Source organism: Alosa pseudoharengus, unplaced genomic scaffold (genome assembly GCF_046254945.1).
Source record: "Alosa pseudoharengus isolate Yale_2024_CS ecotype anadromous, Long Island Sound unplaced genomic scaffold, YU_APseudo_1.1 YU_APseudo_1.1_scf_4, whole genome shotgun sequence".
In the NCBI taxonomy this organism is placed as follows: domain Eukaryota; kingdom Metazoa; phylum Chordata; class Actinopteri; order Clupeiformes; family Clupeidae; genus Alosa; species Alosa pseudoharengus.
Window position 1 is genome coordinate 21,648,464 of NW_027468774.1, and position 20,707 is coordinate 21,669,170.

The 20,707-nt window shown below is 43.9% G+C and overlaps 1 protein-coding gene across 1 annotated transcript in view; it reads right to left on the reverse strand.

The window, feature by feature from the left end:
- The window catches only part of grb2b (growth factor receptor-bound protein 2b), a 30,439-nt gene extending 14,873 nt beyond the window's left edge, over positions 1-15,566 (reverse strand). Inside the window, exons 1-2 of the mRNA XM_076265295.1 lie at positions 15,438-15,566; positions 13,199-13,500 (exon numbers count right to left, since the gene is read on the reverse strand). Coding sequence (XP_076121410.1) covers positions 13,199-13,276 — 78 coding nt within the window. The 5' untranslated portion in view covers positions 13,277-13,500; positions 15,438-15,566. The remainder of the gene's footprint in view (positions 1-13,198; positions 13,501-15,437) is intronic.
- Positions 15,567-20,707: the final 5,141 nt, after the last annotated feature.

A 20,707-nucleotide genomic window follows, 5' to 3' on the forward strand; every position in this document is an offset into this window, starting at 1 on the left:
GGAAGAGGAGAGCACAAAAAAAGGATTGTGACACACAGAAAGAGGTGTACAAACACAAGTGTGAGGGTTCTGTAAAAGACACGTGCTGGGCAGTGTGCTGGGTGGGGGTGGGGGGTTTGGGTACAGTAGGACATCTCAGCAGGGGTGGATAGCCAGGGAGTGTGTCTCTAAGTTTGCCATTTTGTGCATGTGTGGTTGTGATTTTGTGTGTGAGGGTGTGTGAGATTGGGATTTTGTGTGTGGTGTGTGTGTGTGTGTGTAGCAGGGCACTCTGGAGATAAGCTCTGGCATGATCCCCAGCACAGTCGGCCTGCCTTCACTGACACTAATGAAGTACTCCAGCTCAGCGGTAATTAACACACGCTTTAAGAGTCTCTCACACACACACACACACACACACACACACACACACAAACACTCTAACAGGAGGGGAGGAGGGGTAGGACCCTTCTACTGAAATGGCCCCATCTGCCCGCTCTGCATTCTCTCCCTCTCTCACCCTCACCTCCGTCTCTGCCAACCCAAAAAACGAGCGGCTGAGGCCCAGTACACGGGGGGAAGGGGCCTCCCCTCTGACCCCCACGCCAGAACTGGGCCCAGGGGAGAGGGGTGAGAGTGAGCACCAGAACCACTTTTGGACACAGAACTGACTTAACTGGGGGGGGGGGCAGAGATAGAGATAAATGGCGCCAGGAGAAAAAAAAAAAAAGAAAACACCATTAACGGCATCACATGACTTAAACACACAATGCTGCAAGATAAGCATGACTAGATGATACTGACAAGTTCAAGTTCTGCTTTCTTTGTAAACGCTTCATCAGAATAAGATTTAGACCACAATGCTCTAAAAAACTGCTTTGAAAAAACTGCTTTGAGTCTCTGGTGTGAAAGCTTGACTATCTGGATACACAAGACAGAAATAACACTACCTAGAAGTGGTGTAGGAGTCAAAAGAACAAAGCTGATTGGTTAAAGGACAATTCCGGCGCAAAATGAACCTAGGGGTTAATAACACTAAACTATCTAGTTTCTAAACTATCATTTAATAAACTGTCTGTACACTAACAAAGTTCTAAATGCTTCGGTTTACATGTAGGGCCCCTCATTATGTTACCGTGGAAGTGTGGTGCTATTTTGAGCCTTGTTAGTGGTATAGAAATAGCGATTTCTTTTTACTTTGCGTGTGCCCCGAAGACCAGCGTTAAACGATTATTAGCGGTTTGTGGTAAAACTGGTCACGTTCGATTAGCATGAAAACATATCCCAGAGAACGGACTAACTCGGTACACATGTGTTATTAACTCTTAGGTTCATTTTGCGCCGGAATTGTCCTTTAATTGGTCAGAGGACAACAGAAATGGTGCGGTCTTTGCTCTACTGCTTGGATTCCTGTCAGGCTTTGAAATGGTGTGCTGTATATCATGACTTATCCTGCACTTCTCTCTCTATGATGGCGGCACATGAAGAGGGTGTCTGCAGGGACAATAGAGGGGTTTGTGTCTGAACTGAGGAGGGACTTGCAGACGTATGGAAAACGCTTCCCTCAACCTACACCAAGAATCCTCGTTTGTCATTCTACTGTTCAGATAGCCTTCTTAGCAGTGGTGTAGTCTACGTGATGGGCAAGACTACGCAGTATACCCACTTAAAAAGCATCATCTCAGTATACCCACTTAAATAGGCAAGGATATGTATTAACATTTGGGGTTGATCACACACAGTTTACCCACGACAGCTAACTAGACCACATCACAGTATACCCACTACAGCTAACTAGACTACGCCACTGCTTCTTAGCCGTGTCAAGGACAAAGTGATGACATGGTTTGGCTGCTGAGTTTCGAAGTAGCAACATTGTTGCAATGGAGTGTGTGATGCTGTGGCTGTGTGTTGTAACCATGAGTCAGGGGAGGCAGGACTACCTCGAATCCGGACTTCCGTGGAACGTGTGAGCCGTTATGAGTCTGTTCACGACATAGTTTAATCATCCGAGTTCGCATGAACTCCCAGTTAAACCACAGACACAGAAACACGCACACCTACACACACACACACACAACCTAGGACTGTAGTGCCTTGAGTAGGAGGCTGTGTGTGTGAGAGAGATGCCAGAGTATGTAGGTGGGTACTCAGAAGTGGTGTCTGCAGTCAGAGAGTCTTGGGCCTCCCCTGTCAAGCTGTGCTTTACTAAGCTTAGCTGGTGGAACACGCACCAGTTCAGCGCGTCAGATCCAACTGCGCTGCATTCTCGTCTTGCACACCCCCTATCCCCCCCCACCACACGACACACACCCTCTCTGTGTCCTTTTCCCCAACTCTCGAGCTCTCCATGTGACTCTCTCAGCGTGTCAGCGAGCGAGTGTGCGGGCGGTCGTGCGTACGCACTGTGCAGAGCAGAGCAGTGCAGTGCACACACGGTGCCTTCCAGCAGCAGCAGCAGCAGCAGCAGCAGACACTCCTGCCAGCTCTGTGATAACGCCACGATGAAGAGGAGGATGAGGATGATGAGATCCCGGCAGCTCACCCGCAGCTTAGCTGGAGGGAGGTGAATGATCTCATCAGTCCAACCAGTCACTCAATTACAGCGGCGAGGGAACACGTCACACACAAGATTAGAGAGTCAGGCCTACTAAAAGAGGAATAGGGAGGGAGGAAAAAGAAAGACAGAAAAGGAGGATGTGATACTGGAAAGAGTGAAGAAGCCCTATTCTGTCACTAGGCACAAGAAAAGCAAGATGAGAAGGCAGAAATCACCCTTAGGAGAGAGCACTAAGCCTGTGTGTGTGTGTGTGTATGTGGCCGGGCTCAGCACTGGCCAGCACAGCCTGTCTCTTATCACACACACACACACACACACACACACACACACACACACACACACACACACACACACACAGACACAGACACAGACACAGACACACACACACACACACACACACACACACACAGTGCACTCACACACACACACAACGCCTTCCACAGAAGAGAAGAGACAGCGGTGACCTGCTTGTGTCCATCACACACGCCAACAAGGGGGCCTTGGGGCAGATTGCACTGCCTGCTTGACTGAGCAGAGAGACAGCAGAGAAGCAAAGATGCTCTCTTCCATACAAAAGACCAGTGACTGAACACGGTCATGCTCCTTTGTCATCAACCCCAGTCAGTGAGTGTGAATGTGCATGTGTCGGAGTGATCCAGTCAGAAGCCCGGTCAGGCTGCTCTGGCTGTCACAGTTAGAAGCTACTATGTGCAGCTGACAACTGACACACACACACACACAGAGCTGTACTTATTAGACCATCAACCCATTGTACTAGGAGTCCATTTCACTCCATTACTGTGATACAGGCTAATATTTACAGCACGACTGTTCTTTTCCCTTGGATGGATCCAGGAACAGGAAGCTGCTGTTTGCACTGCGGTCTAGAAGGCCGTCTGGCTGGCAGCTGATGGCGCTGATCAGTGACCGGTGCGGCGGCAGCAGCGCTACACTTACTTACTTTAGGCTAAAGCCACTGGTGCAGCAGCACCCAGAATCACTAAGAGGAACCGGACAGAGGCTAAATACAGTGACTGGAGCAGGGGGAGGGAGATGCTATTGTTTTTTTTTCTGCCATGAAAAGTTTAATCTGATTCTTATCTCTCCAAAAACATGCTTCACTCTACTTCTCTACTTATAGCACTGTGCACTCTTAAAACGAATGTGTTAAAAAAAACAGAACTTGTGTTGTTTTTTTGACACATCTCTGTGTCCAGATAGGGAAAACACATCCATTTTAAGAGTGTGGATGAGACTAGCAGAGAGCACATTTAGAAAGTAGATCATTCTGACCTATTTACAAAGGCCTCTGCACATTTCTATCTGAGCTTCTAAAGTAGAACTTCCTAAACTACTAGAGCTTCCATCGACCGTAGCTTAGTGTTCTTCACATCAGCCAGTACGACTGTAAAGAGGAATATGATTACTTCCAAATTAAGCTAAATTGTTACAATATGAGAAAAACACCACACACCTCTGACTGCTGCATCTAATGTAAGATTAGCCGCCATGTGAATGAATCATGACTATCAAATAACAAAACAAACACACACACACACACTCACAGCAGAAAGTACCAAACTAGACCAAAGACAAAACCTCTCTAACACAATCTAGTTCCATGGGTTTCATGCATCCCTCAGGACAATTTATCCAGGCTGCCCTCCAAAGCCGGGGTTTAAGTGAAAAGCTTACGACTGAAAGGCAGAGAGATGGAGACCTTGGAAGGATCGAACTCTCCGGAGAACTAATCAATGGCTCCGTAGTGGGGAAGAGATGCTCATTAGTGCCAAGGAGCACAATCAAGCCATTGGAGGGCAACAGAGACCAAAGCCAGCTTTCTGTATAACAATTGTGAATAATCCCTTTTCCAGGAAGCTTTAGCCAAAGTATCCACATGTTCATGCATCTATAGATTTAAAAAAAAGGCAAAACCACATTGGCAAATGTGTACATCATAACCTACACAATAAGGGTTTGACTCGGTCCTGTGTTTTTTTTGTGGTCGGTTCTGCTGCGAGTTGATTTACCTGCGCTGCAGTCTTGCTCTCAGCTTTAATACACTGCTCAGACTGCTATGCTGTAATACCACTTTTGTTTCTCAGAGGGTAAGAGAACATGATATACTGTGTTCTTCTACATGCAACATAGTACTACACTCATGACTGTACTTTGCTGTGCTTCTGCATTGTGCGGTTTTCTTTTGTACACTTTTCTGTGCTAGCCTATGCTATGCTATGCTATGCAGTGAGGTTCTCTGTTCCCCTATGCTTCGCTAGGCTAGGCTACGTTGTCTCTGCTACTCTGTTTCACCAGTGGATGCCTTCTGGGACGTGGGGGACAGGAAGTTACGGGGGGTTGGTGGAAGAGGCAAAGAACAGGAAGTGAGAACAGAATGGTGCAGGAGAGCACAAAAAGGAGGAAGAGGAGAAGCGCACTCCACTACCCCCGTGTAGTTTCTCTTTTCCCAAAACAGCCAGGCCGACTCGACTTCTGCTCCACTCTCGCCGGGGTGCTTGTGAGGGAACGCTCGACAGATTACGTAACAGCACTCTGAAATAATGTTCAGCCTCCAGGGGGTTGAGCTCAGAGCAAGCCCCAGCAGACGTGCCCGCCCGGCCGGCCTCGACTGTGTTTTAGATGGTCTGTACACGTCCGCCTGCCTGCCAGCTGTGAGCAGTGCTGCCGCTACATACACGCATGCAGAATAGCGCACAGCACACTGGGCCAATGCAGGGAGCTGACAGAGTCCAGTCAAGGGTTAAAGTGCTGAACGCCTGATGCAAACAGCCAATCAAACATAGTACTAGGAAGGGCAACAAGAGGGAACACGGAGTGTGTGTGTGTGTGTGTGTGTGTGTGTGTGAAATCACTCTCTGTCTGCACAGGAACAGTTCAAAAAGAGTTTGACGTGCCAGCAAACGCAGACCGCCTCTGTATATGTGTGTGTGTATGCATGAAACCTGTGAAAGGCACACAACACGTGGCTCTGCTCTTCTGCACAAACTACTGTGCGTATGCACGTATGTGTGTGACGTGTGAAATCAGTGAGCTGTGATTCTACTGTTCTGCTGACTAGGTTTTTACAAAAATCTCACACAAATCACAGCCTCACTGTCGACAAAACTCGACACATTCTGCATTCTGGTGGTCAAGCATAGCAACCAAGATTTCCAGTTGGGCAAAACATGCTGGGTATGTCCTCCTCAGAAACGGAGTGTGATCGCAGAGGACAGCTAGGCTGTCTTGGGTCTTGCGTGTTGTACTGAGGAGCCCCCGCTCCCCACTCCGTTTGCATCCAGTATGATCTGCCTGCCTGCGGCTTGTGAATTATAGAGAGCCGGAGCGCCGACTCAGCATGAGGCCTGAGGGCTCCTGAGGTCTCCTGAGGTCAGCGCTGGCACTGAGAGAGAGATGGGGACAAACAGACAGGATGGAAGTCGGTCATCCCATTTTTCACCCCAGAGTGGGTGTGTGGGTGTCTGCGGTGACACCACTGTGGGGTTGAGGGTGGAACGCACGGGAGGCTGGGTGCTAGGCTAGCCGGGGAGAAAGAGAGAGCTGAGCCCAGGCAGGCGTGTCTGTTAGCGTGGGCATCCTTTCGTGGGCATCCTTGCGTGGCCCTTCTGCTTTTCCTCCGCGCTTTGATGTGAAGTCACGAGATGCGTGCACTTCCCACTGGGCCTTTTCACCCTGGAGTTTCCACTCTGCAGTTTCCACAAGTGATAACTAAACTTGGCAGCAGATTTCAGACTTCCATTAGACCACTGAAGCATCAAACAAGGTTGTAAATAAACAGTGCTGTATAAAAAGGAAACTTCATAATTTGAGATTTGTAGTGGAACTTGTAGAGACGTGCAATACAAATGTAAAACCTTGGAGGAAACGCAACCATCACACCACTTGTCCAGACAGCAGGCTACATCACCAGCAACACCATTATGGTTGGGGCAGCCTCTAAAGTTAACGTTTTAACTCAGGAACACATTGCACCTGGAGTGGACAATTTTGTTTACACACACACACACACACACACACAAAACAGAGAGAGCGAGAGAGAGAGCGAGAGAGAGAGAGAACCAGACCAGGACAAATTACAACACTCTGTGGTCAAGATCAAAGTAGGACTACACACACACAGAGACAGACAGACAGACAAATAGACACAAACACACACTCACACTCAAACCGCCCTCTATTTCAGAACCCATTAAGAGCTAAGATAAAAAAAAAAACTTCCCCCAAACGATCATCTCCTGTTACAATAGTCCAAAAGCATGTAGCATACGGATTGAGACCCGCACAAGCAAGCGGCATGTTTATGTCATGACAGCAGATGAGGCTTTAGCCAGACTTGAGGCCCACCCCATCATAGCGATGTGTTTTAAGAGGCTCTTCATAAAGATCTTTAATGCAACGCGCCCATTTGGCTGACGGGATTATAAAAGCCCTTTCTATTCTTGGATATAAAATCCACTGACACGAGTACAAGAGTCAACAAAAGGCTTAGGCCTATGAGCCAGTATTATGAAACAAAAGAGGGTGGCCTGCAGTGACACCCCTCATCACCACACACCACATCGCTTACATAGAGCCCTCTCCGATGGACTCGATGGAACGGGTGTGGTTCAAAGATGCTAACGTGCCAAAAAAAGGAAGGAAGAATATCAGACATTACTGATAAGTTTCAGATTTTGGCATGGGCTCTTGAAAACCAATGCATATCAGCTTGATCTTATCTCATAAAATGAAAAGTTATGACAACAGCACAACTGTAACTGCCATGTGTTAATGGTTTAAACAAAATAAACGATAGGCCCTTTAGTTAGGACCACAGCTCTCGCACTGGGGTTTTAACAGACAAAGTTCCTAGCAAATAGCTACAGGGAGGGTGTTCACCTCTGGTGTGGGTGATATCTGACAGAAACATCTAAATACTCAGAAAACAATGTCACATTAATTCAAGAAAAAAATAGCAAAATGTAAAGGGACCAAGGACTAAAACAAGCATCCATAAATGCAAACAAACGCAAAAAAGCTTTTAAGAGGATGGCCAGAGTGAAGTTCAGCAAAGCTAGCATAAATTGTCCGTCTGGCCTACAGACAAACGTGTTAAGCCAAACGGGTGTCATTTGAAATGTCAGCCAGCATGCCGGCCGAGCTGGCGCTCGCCCCTGAGTGACTCGTCAGAGACGAGCAGTGCCACAGGACCTCAGATCCGACACCCGCATCCGCCAGACATCATCAGCCCCATCATCTCTGCTTTTCTCTTTGACCTTTTGCCCCACCAGAGACTTCAAGTTGAATCAGATAAGAAACAACCAGTAACGTATCAGAATTAGTGTCTCCCTAACTTGTGTGTGAGGGGGAGAGAGGGGGGGTGGGGGGGGGTTGGGAGAGGTTTGCTTGCATAATGATGGGGACCCAGAGAAGTACTGAAAAACCATCCTCTTTTTCTAGCCTGCAGGGCTCAGCGCAGACATGCTCCACTGACGTCACCACCTGCACACTGATTCACTCTTGCACCTCTCCATAACTCCCGTTCATTCGGTAAAATATTTAGGATGATTCCGTTACGAGAATCCGGCCCCATTAGGAGTATGCGGCCAGCCATTAATAGTTCAAAGGGAGAAAAAAAATCCTCTCGCCCAAGTAAAATTCTGAGCCGTGGGACACCATTTCTCTATCCCCCTCTGCTTCCCTCAACCCTCGTTCCCCTCGCTGACGTGGCACCGTGATTTTATTAGAGGACTGATGATCTTCTCCGAGGATCTGTCGGCAGATCCCCATTTGGGCACGTATTGGATTGTGAAGGCTAAATCAGATTGGCCGTTAGTGCCCGCCATCCATTCTGAGGAGAACTGGCTTCCTAATCCTCTGGCCGTGCTCCTCAAATGCGGCAATCAAACACACATAAGCCGCTGGTAATCTTCCCTGGGGAAGAAATCAGTTAGGAGGGGGCAAATTGCATTAATTCTGTGAAATCAGTCAGCATTCTAAGTCTTCTAGGTAGAGTGCGGAGAAAAAGCATACTGTATGTGGCCCCTCTCCCCCACCCAGTCCTTACTCAGAAAGACGGATCATTAAGGGTTAACTGAAGGGCATGTTTATAAAAAAGAATGGACAAATCGGTTTGCTTTGTGTGTGACGTGTGTACTGGTTCGAGCCTTTTCTTTCCGTTTTCAATTACGCCACGAACAAACAATAAGCTCATCATGTGACACGGGTGATAAAAGTCAGGAAAACCTAAACTCTAAATAGAACAAAGTATGGGAGTGCAAGTATGCTGAGGCTACTGTCTCGAGTCTATGATCCATGCTGCAACAAACACCTGATTCTGTGACCAATGACCAAAAATAACATCAATACCAATGACAGAGAGTGATGTAATACTGTTATGATAGGACAGCACTTCCAGAAGTGAACAGAATCAAACAGACTGATCTCTGGGAGACGATGACAAACACCAGAAGAGAGTAAAGTCATTTGGTCCTCAGCTGTAATTTACTCACAGTAACTCAAGGAAGGAACGGTCATCGTTCCTAGAGTCAGGGTTTGCTCACAGTTCCTCTGAACTCTGGGGGAAATTCCTGATGGTGAGGCTACGCGCATTGGTAGATACAACGCTACCGCAGCCTGGTCCTGTCTTGACACGAGCACGGTCTTGGAGCTTACGCAAGCCTGTCTCCCTGCCACGCCCCCCCACCACTACCACCCCTCTAGTGGGCTGCTGACAGGGCACGGGCTCCAGTCAGGCGCGACTCTCCACTCCTCTCTGCAAAAGCCAGGCGACCTGCCCAAGTTCACTTCCATGAATCTGGACCTGGCTTAAGTGCCGCACAAAAAGGGCCTGTTTGTAAGGAGGGGAAGGGGTGATGCTGAAAATGTTAAAGGCCAAAGACCTATATTGAAGGCAAGGCATCTTCTTGGGATGCTTCTTAAGGCAGAAGTTCAAGAGCTGCTATGTCTCTCTCCCTCTCTCACTCAGTCTCTTGTACATGAAAGAGCAGGGAGATGGATGTGACTCAGCAAGCAGCCAGGCTGTCTGATATTTAAGCTTAGGGGTAAAGAGCCGTTTACACCAGGAACGACAACTATAAAGATAACTAACATAGCGTCCTCATTGACCCACAATAAGGAAAGTCTCTCCTCGTGTTGATGATTGTGAGGTCTATAATTTGATGGACTCAGATTAGCTGTCAGCTATTCATCGCTCTCTGAAAGTGATTCCCAACAATATTATTCTTCATGCCTTTATCGTTACGGTTTATGTGTGGACGTTGCAAGTGATACTTATTTGCTGTTACCGTTATAGTTATCGTTCTGGGTGTGAACGACCCTAGGGGTCGAAAGAGCAGAGTCCCTGTACAAGCAGATATTAGACATGTTCACACAAGACCAACTTATGGTTCTATGTTTTCATGGTCAAACTCTTACCACTGAGCATGAGATTTTGAGTTTGAGTACAGCCTACAAAATAAAACCACAGTGGGTAGGTTGATTTTTTTATGTTACGTGCAGTGCACTCCACCAGTTTATGAAAGTGCCTGAAGGAAGGATGACTTTGTACAGGCAATTACGCCATCGCAGCACTTTATAACCACAAGAAGCCTGTGCAAGGGTGCTGGGTTGCTAAGCATACCAGATAAGAGTCAGATCCTCTCCAAACTTCCTGTCAATTCTCATTGACTCCAGCTGTTCATATCCCTGTAACTGAAGACTGCAATTAGTTCACTCGTTTGCTAAGATGCATGTTATTTCCTTTCGCTTTTCTTCTCAACATTGCAGACAGACCAAGGACTATGGAGCTTGTGGCTTCTTAGCTCACCAAAAAAGGTATATTTCTTGCCTCTGTTATTCTTAAGATCACAGTTGAGGAGAAACTCCTTCTTGGATTATCTTCTTTATGCTTAGTGCAGGCAAGGCAATGTAAATAATCAGCCAATCAAACAAGGAGAACCCATACATCCTCAAACAATGCGTTTCTTCAAAAACCAAAACCTACAACAGTGGCCCCAAGAACTCAATAGTAGAGCAAACTGAGAGGTCATGTGTGGAGCACAAGTAGCCTACCACGTTTAAAACACGGCCTCACATTGACTACTCACACCCGGCGTTCCTCTTGTCATATTAGTGACATTGAGGAGCTTCCCAACAGTGACAGCATATGCTACAGTTTACACATGCCGCTGCCGTCAGCAGGACTCGGTGGCAGCACGCGAGTTCTTCGTCCCGCTGCACAAGACCAAAACAAACAAACGTGCCATCCAAACACATCTGCTTAAATATGCATGGGCCGTTTGCCGCAGGAGTCAGATGACACGGCAGGAAAGCTGACAGGTGAGAGGAGATTGAGTGACAGCGACGGAAAGAGCATACAGCTGGGTAGACTTCAACTTTACTCTGAGCCATATTTGGCCTTTTCTTTATCAATCTAATAGCTTTATACGACTGGCCATCTTATGCTTTGCAACAGATGCGCAAGCTTCTGCCCTCTGCCTTCATACCAATCGGCCTTAACAGCTCGATTAAAATGAGGTGGGCTTCAAGCACTTCTTGAGGGCGAGGTGGCCTATGAAGCCAACCTGCAGCACTGTGACATTAGTTCTTGGAAAAATAAGGGGGAGCGACAACGTCACCCGGCTTAAGCCTTCAGGGAGTCTTCTTAAGAAAAAGAAAAGAAAAAGAATAAAGCAAAGAAAAATAGATGTAAAGCAGAGACGGCAGCTGTCTGAGATGCTTCTCTGTTAACACTTACTTCCTCTGTGTGCGGTTAGCATGCAACAGCAGAGGTTTGCTGAGGCAGAGGCCTTAGTGTTCTGGGGTCCATGCAACAGTATCAAAGGGTCCCAGTTGTTGTTCTCATCCCAAAGGTACTGAGGTGCAACAGCAACTGAGGTGCATCATGACATTTCTGTACAACAAACACTTTAGAAAACCTCATCTGTCTTTTGCAGTAACGCAATATTCCATCTGAAACCTCTCAATGAGTGTGCTTCCATTTTTAATGACTTTTAATTACCTAATTTCATTTCTTGTGTAGCATGAAAAACACGACAAATGGCAACAAAGTGCTTGAGAGACTCAGAATTAATATGATAAGGAGGCAGTCATGACTTTTGTAAACCTGCTGGTTTGAAGTGGTATGTTACATAATCCCTGCAATTTTAAACCATCAAGAAAAGAGTAAAGACAGATTACACTAATGTATTGCTCCTCAAAGTGAAAAGGCTTATTCGGTCCTGTAATACACTGAACCTGCATGACATAGTGCACTTGTCAAAAATCGCATTGCCCTGTTTTGACAAAAGCAGTGAGACAGGGCAGAATAACTGTGGCAGAGGTCACTTCTTCTGTGAGCCCCTTCTTGGTGTAAAATATAAATAACATGCCCATCTTTAGCATTTCAAATGACTCTACAAAAATTATATTTACACACACACACAAAAAAATATCCAACTATCTCTTACGATATGTATTTCAAATTCAGACCGACCTGTAATAAACTAAAAAGCTATCATGTAAGTAATTTTTAAAAGAGCTGAATAGCAACAAAGAAAACATTCTCAACAAAACAGTGATGATGTGTGAACTATCTGTGCTGTCAAATTATATTCAAGCATCCCACAATAAATGGTGTGCTTTCTTTAATTGATCTGAACTTGTAATCTTGGTATGACAGCATGATCCCATGTTCATCTGAGGAGATTATCACAACTAAGATGATTGAACCTAAATGCTGTAGAGCAGGAGGGAAAATTCTGCCTTCCTGGTTTCTGTGATCTCATCTGGTCAAAAAATGAGACTATGAACTCTTTTCCCTTGTTCTTCTCATGAAAAAGGGAGTGACACTCAAGTTAGAGTCTGAAGGTCCAAAGGTATTTATAATATAAAATGCTGTAAGGGTATATGCAGGTACTACAGACAGTAAGGGGAAGGCAAGCCATTCTCTTACATCTGTACACAGACCATCAAGTTATGTTACTCAGGATTAATGGCAAAACCAGCTCCACTGTAATCCAGCATCCAACAAATGGTTCATGGTTTAAATATCAGAAGCTGTGGACCAGATGGAAGGAAAGTTGCACCATCGAACACAGCATCTTTTATTTAGGTGTAGCACTGCACTCACATGGTAGCATCGCCAATGTCTTGATGGAGACAACAAATGCTAAACTTTTTCTTGGGAATATATTACTGTCAAGTCCAACAAACCTACAATATGATGTATTAACAATAAAATGAAACTAATAAACACATACACACACACCCCATTCCGGTGTGTGCATAAGTAAAAGTCATTCTACATCAGATGTGTTTCATCATGAACACCTATGTTTATGGGATGATAATTTTTGGCAACATTTGACATAATTTCTGGATTCTGGCAAACAAATGGTTCAAAAATATATCCCTGCATATAGGCTATCAGAGCCCATAAGTGTAGCAGATTGATCTAACTGTAGTAGACACTATGCTTTGGGTGAAAGGCTATTTTAAGAGCATATAACATGGTTAGAAATGCAACATTCGTGAGCTTCCCTTCCTGATTGTATACCGCACCAAATGAAAGGCGAGCAAGGGAAAGCCTCAACTTAGTTAGGCCTACCATCTCAACATACAACACGTGTAAAATAGCAGCAAAACAGCATTGTTTACCTTCAGGACCTCCCCCCGTTTGAAACTTAGCTCGTCGTCAGCAGTTGCTTTGAAATCGTACTTAGCAATCGCTTCCATTGTTTGGTGAATTCAACGTTGAGCACAGCCTGATTTTGCAGATAGTTGACCGCGTTTGTCTCAGTTCCTGGGTGATTATTCCCTATCTTCGGGGAATGGACACAAAGACTCCGAATAAAAGCTTCGCTATCAGGATCCTGCGGCCGGTCGCTCCGAGTCTCTCCTCCCGTCTGTGACCCGTTCCCTTTGGGCTAAATCCTCACATAAAGGTCAGAGCGGGGAACCTACGAATAATGAAAGAATTAATCATTAATCTTCACCGCAGTACCTTAAAGGGAGAAAAAAAGACGCAATCGATGTCTAGAAGCTAACGTTTGAAGCTTGCTTCTAGTTTAACACAGTTCTTGGACCGCGCCCCGCAACACGACTGGCGTTTAACAGCGAAAGCTCTTCAAAAAGAGGAAGGAAACCGTATGGTTGACGTTTCATGTAACCAACTACCCTCTGCGTTTGTTAGGGACTGTCCAATCAGACAGCACACTGGGACAGAATATATCCAATAAGAGAACTCAAAATCGACATAAAAACCAATAGGATCTAAACGTCTCGATGCTCAGCATTATGAAAGATAAGCAAGGCAGCCTAGGATAACGTCATCGCCGACAGGATATGCAGTGAATAAAAATGGTATAAGGAGAATGTTCGATATAGGCTATCCATCTCACCCAAATGACAGCTAATCTGACAAAAAACACAGATGTATCACAACTGGATATGTGGGAACACATTAACACATCCAGTAGCCTAGTTACAGTTTTTGCAACAGCTGGTGTTATCAACACTTGTAAATAAAGTACGGTAGGCCAAATGTTCTCACTAACAAAATGCTCTGGAATCTGTTTGATAACTATTTGCAGTGACATCTCCCACTCAAACCAGAGTTAAAGGACACATAACCAAGACAATACGATCTATTACTACGTTACTAAAAGAGCATCAATGTTGCTTGTTGGTATGAAGGTATGGTCTAAAATGAAATAGCCTGCAACACAACCACTGCGGTTACAGCCACAGTCGGCTGTAGGCTACGGCTTGTTTTTTCAATCGGCATTGCCTCAAAACTAACGTTATTTCCAAGGTGGGTCACCAAGGTATATTATTCATTGCTCATTTCAGCAGTGCCCAAATATCAAATGTCAAAATAAACTATCATTATTTATTTTGCTTATGACTGAAGTGAGGTTGTCGGAGGGGTAAACAGGAGTCAGCCCGCCCTCCACACTGCAAGTCCCAGTCTAGCAAGCGCAAACAGAGTCTGTCTAGATTTTTCTCTACACCGTAGCCTAGCCAACAAACTGGAAAATAGGAACATTACAGTGCTACCCAAATTACCACTTCCTCTAAAACAGCACATCGCACTGGTTTGCTAACATCAAGTTTTGATTTAACAGTAAAAACAGTAACGTTACGAAAAATAATGTCTGTAAAAAAAAAAACTATTACAATTTTTCACTGACAGCTAACGCAACACGGGACGTCCAAAACGATGTGACATAGGCTATCTTCAAACCATGCTGAAACCTAACGCAAGCGGACCCAGATGTTAGTGGTCTGTCTGATCTAGTTAATAAGTTATTCTCGAACAGATTAATCATAATCATAACTTTGAAAACACAGTAACGTTACAATAATTTAACATTAATTGGTGGAGCGGCGCCAACACTGTTCTGATTGACATCTTATTTTGTTCCATAATCAATTTCCTTAGCGTTCCTTCAACAAATCTACAGCCTGACTGGTTAACTGGTGTGGATTTTAGCTAGATCTGGATATACTGGTGTTTCTTTGCAGAATGTATCTTCGATATAATCAAGAGGGGAAATATTTTAAAATCAGGCCAAACGTTAACGTTGACGTTACTTTAGCACCAAGCACTGGTTGACTCAAAAATCCACATGTTCATATGCAGGAAAGTTAGCCCTAGACACCCATCTATCGATATCTAATTTTAATTTGAATTATGCTGATAATTTCTAACGAAAGCATACTACTTTCAACATTCTTTCTAACGCTAACTCGTTCATGGACAACTATTCTAAATCATGCTGTGTGGTGTTATGAGACTGGCTAGCTAGCTAACTTGAACTTTGCTAACGTTAATGGAAAAATAACAATACATGCTTTAACTGTCTATGGACATTGAATTCATACTGACACTTACCTCTCCTAAGAAACAGCGTATAACTACACGCGATCTTATGAGAACAAATACACTTATAATATGTATTTTCGTGAGCAAAACACTCTAGATAAATGTGTTCACCGTTCCGCCAGTAATTGGCAACTACTGCGAAACTAGCATAGCATAAAGTGGGTTACGCAAAAATACTAACGCTAGTGGGGTCGCGTAAATTACGGTGTCCGTCATAATAAAAGTCCTCGAGTTGAAATTGTAAAACACACATTAGCCTACAAACATGCACATGGCATACAGACAATAAGATCAATACGTCGGAAATGTGTCATGTAGGGCTACAACTTTTTACAACTAATTTCTATGCACCACGATTAGGCTACTACTAAACTATACACTGTCGAACCATTTAAACCGGTGCGTTGAGAGTTTTAATTTGACACAACAAACAAGTCAAAGCAAGAGCAAAGTGAGGCAGATGCACGGACGGACAGATGCATTTTCAATTTCCGCTTCCTTGCAGATGTTAAGTAAAACATTTTAAAAAATCCGTTACGGTTACAGTCACTGGCAAAGCTTTTAGCTACACCACCATAAAAGGCGCTTTAGATTCGCTCTGTATCAAATATTTTGATGAGTCTTGATTGTCTAGGCGCCCTAACTTAGGCCTACATGGTCATGATGACGCCAACCTGATCAAAACACCGAACAGCACTTTTTTTGTCGACCGTAAGGTACAGCTGGCACTTACTGCTACAAATGTAAACCCCAAGCCATTTCCAAACTTCTTTATATTCAGCATAAGGGAAATGCATGTTCGAACGGGCCTTTTCATTTGTAAGATAGGAAAGGGCGACATCATCTGGAATAAAACAGCCATGAACCTGGGGAGTTTTAAATGTTTAGGTCTATAAACTGAGGCCAAATTAGCTACACAGACTTGATAAGAGCCTACAAAGAAATGTATAATGCTCATTAAAGCTTTTAAAGGAGGTTGACATATGGGTTGGTTGCCAGTAATCAGATCTCGCTAAAGGATAGCTAACTGTTAAAACAATTGGCACATAAATGTTCAGAATTTGAGTTCACCTACAATGACTTTCCAGGCGTAGGCAGGCTTTAAATTGAGAGGAAATTACTTTTTTCACGTGAAAATGGACAGATCAAGTAGCTTACTTCATTGTTTGTCCTCTCCTGTTTGTACACCGTGGGTTTATAGTCTACTAAAAACAATTTTACCATTAAAAGTATAAAGGGAGCGCTATAGATATGTAGATACCCAACATGCGATGGTTGGCATTGCCTTCAACAAAAAAAAAGCTCAATACAAAAAAGCTTGATACATTGTCTTCAGGGTTGGCTGTCACATGAACCATTATGTATTAAAATGAAAATAAGTAAGACTTAGAAAAGTTTTTATTCAAAGCAATACGTTCCCAGACTCTAACCCAGTATTTCTCAGGCATTGGTGCTACTGCTGGTCCACCCCCAGCTAGATTGACATATGAAAGATGTATTGGTCTAAACTATTATGAGATTATCTACAACCTGAAATCCAAAAAAGTTAGGACACTTTGTAAAATGTGAAAAAAAGAATGCTATGACTTACTAATCATGTCAACCATTGAGAATAGTTCAAAGAGAGGAGAGATATTGGACTATTTCATGGAAAATATAAGCACATTTTGAATTTGATGCAACATGTCTCAAAAAAGTTGTTTAGTGATAAAGACAACAAAAGGAGGAACATTTCACAACTAGTTAGGTGAACTGGAACCATGAATGGGGATAAAAACAGAGCATCCCAGAGAGACAGTCTCTCAGAAGTAAAAATGTGGAGATATTCATCACTCTGTGTAAACCTGTGTGGGTAAATGATGAAACAATATAAGAATAATGTTTCTGAACATTAAATGCCAAATGCGAAGGATTTGAGGATTTCATCGTGTACACATCATTAAAATATTCTGATAATCCAAAGAAACAAGGTACAGGGCTGAAAAAAAGTTGATAGATAGATAGATAGATACATTCATCCCAAGGGAAATTGTAGGCATCCAGTAGGCTAGCTTAGACAACCATAACACAACAAACACACATACATCTCACATGCATAAACATCACTCATAGAAATGTAAAGAGTTAACAAATTGTGAAGTGATTACAAAGTGATTGATTACAAAGGTCTGATATGGACTGACCTAGTGATGCAATGACCATGATAAGGTGATATGGTAGTGTGCAATGGTGGTAAAAAAGTGAACAGTGCAGAGATTGAACAGTGCAATAGCAGAGACGGTTGATAAAGCTTAACTATAGAATTTTTGGCAATAGCTTGCTTATTATTAAATATTAACTATGACTATGAAAAGACAAGAATGTAAATATAATAAAATCCAATAAAAACAAGAAAAGAAAAAATATATACTTTAAGAAGAATATATAGAGGAAATAAGTTATAAGATGTAGATGTTATGACCACAGTCCAGATTGTGTAGGAGGGCTATAGCCTATAATACAGTCAGGTGTACAGCAGACAAAGTGACATAATGGTAGGGGCTGAGAGAGACAGGCTTCAGTTTCCATTTCTCCCCTCCCCTTTTGTGTGGTATTGAAGAGTTGGATGGCCCTGGGGACAAAGGACCAACTTAACCTGTCTATTGAGCATGGCAGTGAAGTCTGCCACTGAACATGCTCCTCTGTTTACAGTAATGAACATGCTGTGTAGTGGGTGGCGGTCATTGTCCATGATCACCAGCATCCTACTCATGGTCCGTTTCTCTGCAGTTGTTGTAAGTGACTCTAGCTCAATGTCAACAACAGAGCCAGCTTTCCTTACCAGCCTGTTCAGACGCTCAGCATCTTTCTTCTTAAGTATAGTATACTCTTGATCCTGTGAGGGAAATTTGGTCTCTGCATTTATCCCAATCCGTGAATTAGTGAAACACACTCAGCACACAGTGAACACACAGTGAGGTGAAGCACACACTAATCCCGACGCAGTAAGCTGCCTTCTACAGCGGCGCTCGGGGAGCAGTGAGGGGTTAGGTGCCTTGCTCAAGGGCACTTCAGCCGTGGATGTGGGCATGGGAGAGCAGTGCTCAACCACTTCCCCTGCCTACATTTTTGCTACTGGTTGGGGATCGAACCAGCAACCCTTCGGTTTCAAGCCGAAGCCCTAACCAGTAGGCCATGGCTGCCCCTCAGAAGTGTACAGGGTGAACAGGAACGATAAAATCACAGTCCCCTGAGGCACTCCGGTGCTGCTGATCACAGTCTCTAAGAAGCAGTCCTTCAGCCTGACGAACTGCGGTCTCTCTGTCAGATAGTCTGTTATCCTGGATACCAGGTGAGCATCAACCCCCATCTGCACAAGTTTATCTCTCAATTTGACAGGCTGAATGGTGTTAAAGGCTAGAGAAATCAAAGAAACATGATTCTCACAGCACTTTTCCCCTTGTCCAGATGAGATTGCACTCTGTGCAGTAGGTATATGAAGGCATCTTCAATGCCCACCTTCTCCTGGTATGCAAACTGGAGACGGTCGAGTGAGTGGCTGACCTGGGGTCTGAGGATGTGAAGAAGCAGTCGCTCCATCATTTTCATCATGTGTGATGTTAGAGCGACTGGCCTAAAGTCATTTAGCTCACTGGGGCGTGGCTTAGGAACTGGGATGAGACATGATGTCTTCCACAGTGCTGGTACCTTCCCGAGTCGGAGGCTAAGGTTGTTCCACAGCACAGGCTTTGAGCAGTCTGGGACACACTTGGTCTGGGCCGGCTGCTTTCCTAGGGCGAAGTCTACTCCTCCTCTAACTTGATACGCTGATGGGAGGAAGTATTGGATGGCCATGGTCTTTTAGATTTCAGATGCCACTGCATTAAAACCAGACCATTTTCTGTAAAGAAAATCATTGTATGTGCTCAGAAAAACTTCTGATAACTATTGTCTGGACCGCAGTTTAATGCTTCATTCACAAATGCTAGTAAACTCTATGATAAAGAAATCTTATCTGACCCTGAGCACATTAAATGTAAAATGGACTGAGGGCTCCACTGGGCTAAAGAGGAGAGGGACTATTCAACTATCCAACGTATCCAACCTGTTATAGTGGTCAGTTCAAAACCCAGCATCCATGATGGTGTGGAGGTGCATTATGTGGATGGGCATTTTGCACATCTGGCAAGGCACAATCAATTCTGAATGATGTACACAGGTTTTGAATAACTTGACAACAAAACAAAACAAAATTAACTAACCAGTTTGCAATGTAAAAAGTTCTTACACAACCTCACAACAAGCTATCGCATCAAAAATGCACTCTCCTAGACTTCTCCCTCACACAAGACTTCCACTCTTTAGCCTTTTCTCTCTTTTCCTAAGCAAAAAGTACAGGCTTTAAATAAAGCCATCCAGTTAACTAAGAGCCATACCATTATGACTTGGGGGCAATACATACATTACATAGACAATACATACATTGACAATTGTAGACAGACATTGGAACATCAAATGTAACAGACAGGTCCCTACTAATTACATTACACACCCCCACACAATCACACACAGTTCAATTTCCCAATCAGGAAACAAGTTACCAAATTACAGGGATTTGAAAATGTGTGTGTGAGGGTTTTTCAGTGTTTGTGTGTGTAGGAGAAATCTAGTCACTTTACATGTTGCGGGAAGGGTCAGGCAGATTGGGAAAAAAGAGGACTACCTTTTCACAACAACATACTGTCATCCAGACAATGTCTTTTCAGGGAAGGCCTTGAATATTTCAGGTAAACAATGGCAAAATTAATTCTGCCCATATTTAAACAGGATTTCTCCATAGGGGAAAAGTCCAAGTGGCTAAAATGGCCTGTCTGCAGTCCAGACCTGTGAAATTGGGTGCGTCATGGAATGAAAAACATGATTATGAAGACCCCAGACTGTTGAGCAAATCCTATATCAGGCAGGAATGGGACCACTCTAGCACTGGTCTCAATTCCTAAACATTTACAGAATGTTGTTAAAGGAAGAGGTCCCAACTTTTTTGAGATGTGTAGCTGGGATTTAATTAAAAATGAACATATTTTTCCAAAATACAATAAAATGTATCTCCTTCAACAGTTGATATGTTGTCTTTGAACTATTCTCAATTAAATATAGAGTTGACATGATTTGAAAATCATAGCATTCTTTTTTTGTTCACATTTTACAAACCATCCCAACTTTTTCAGAGTTTGGGTTGTATTAATCTATTAATTTATTCATTAAATATATATTAAATATATGGCTAAAAATGCACATTA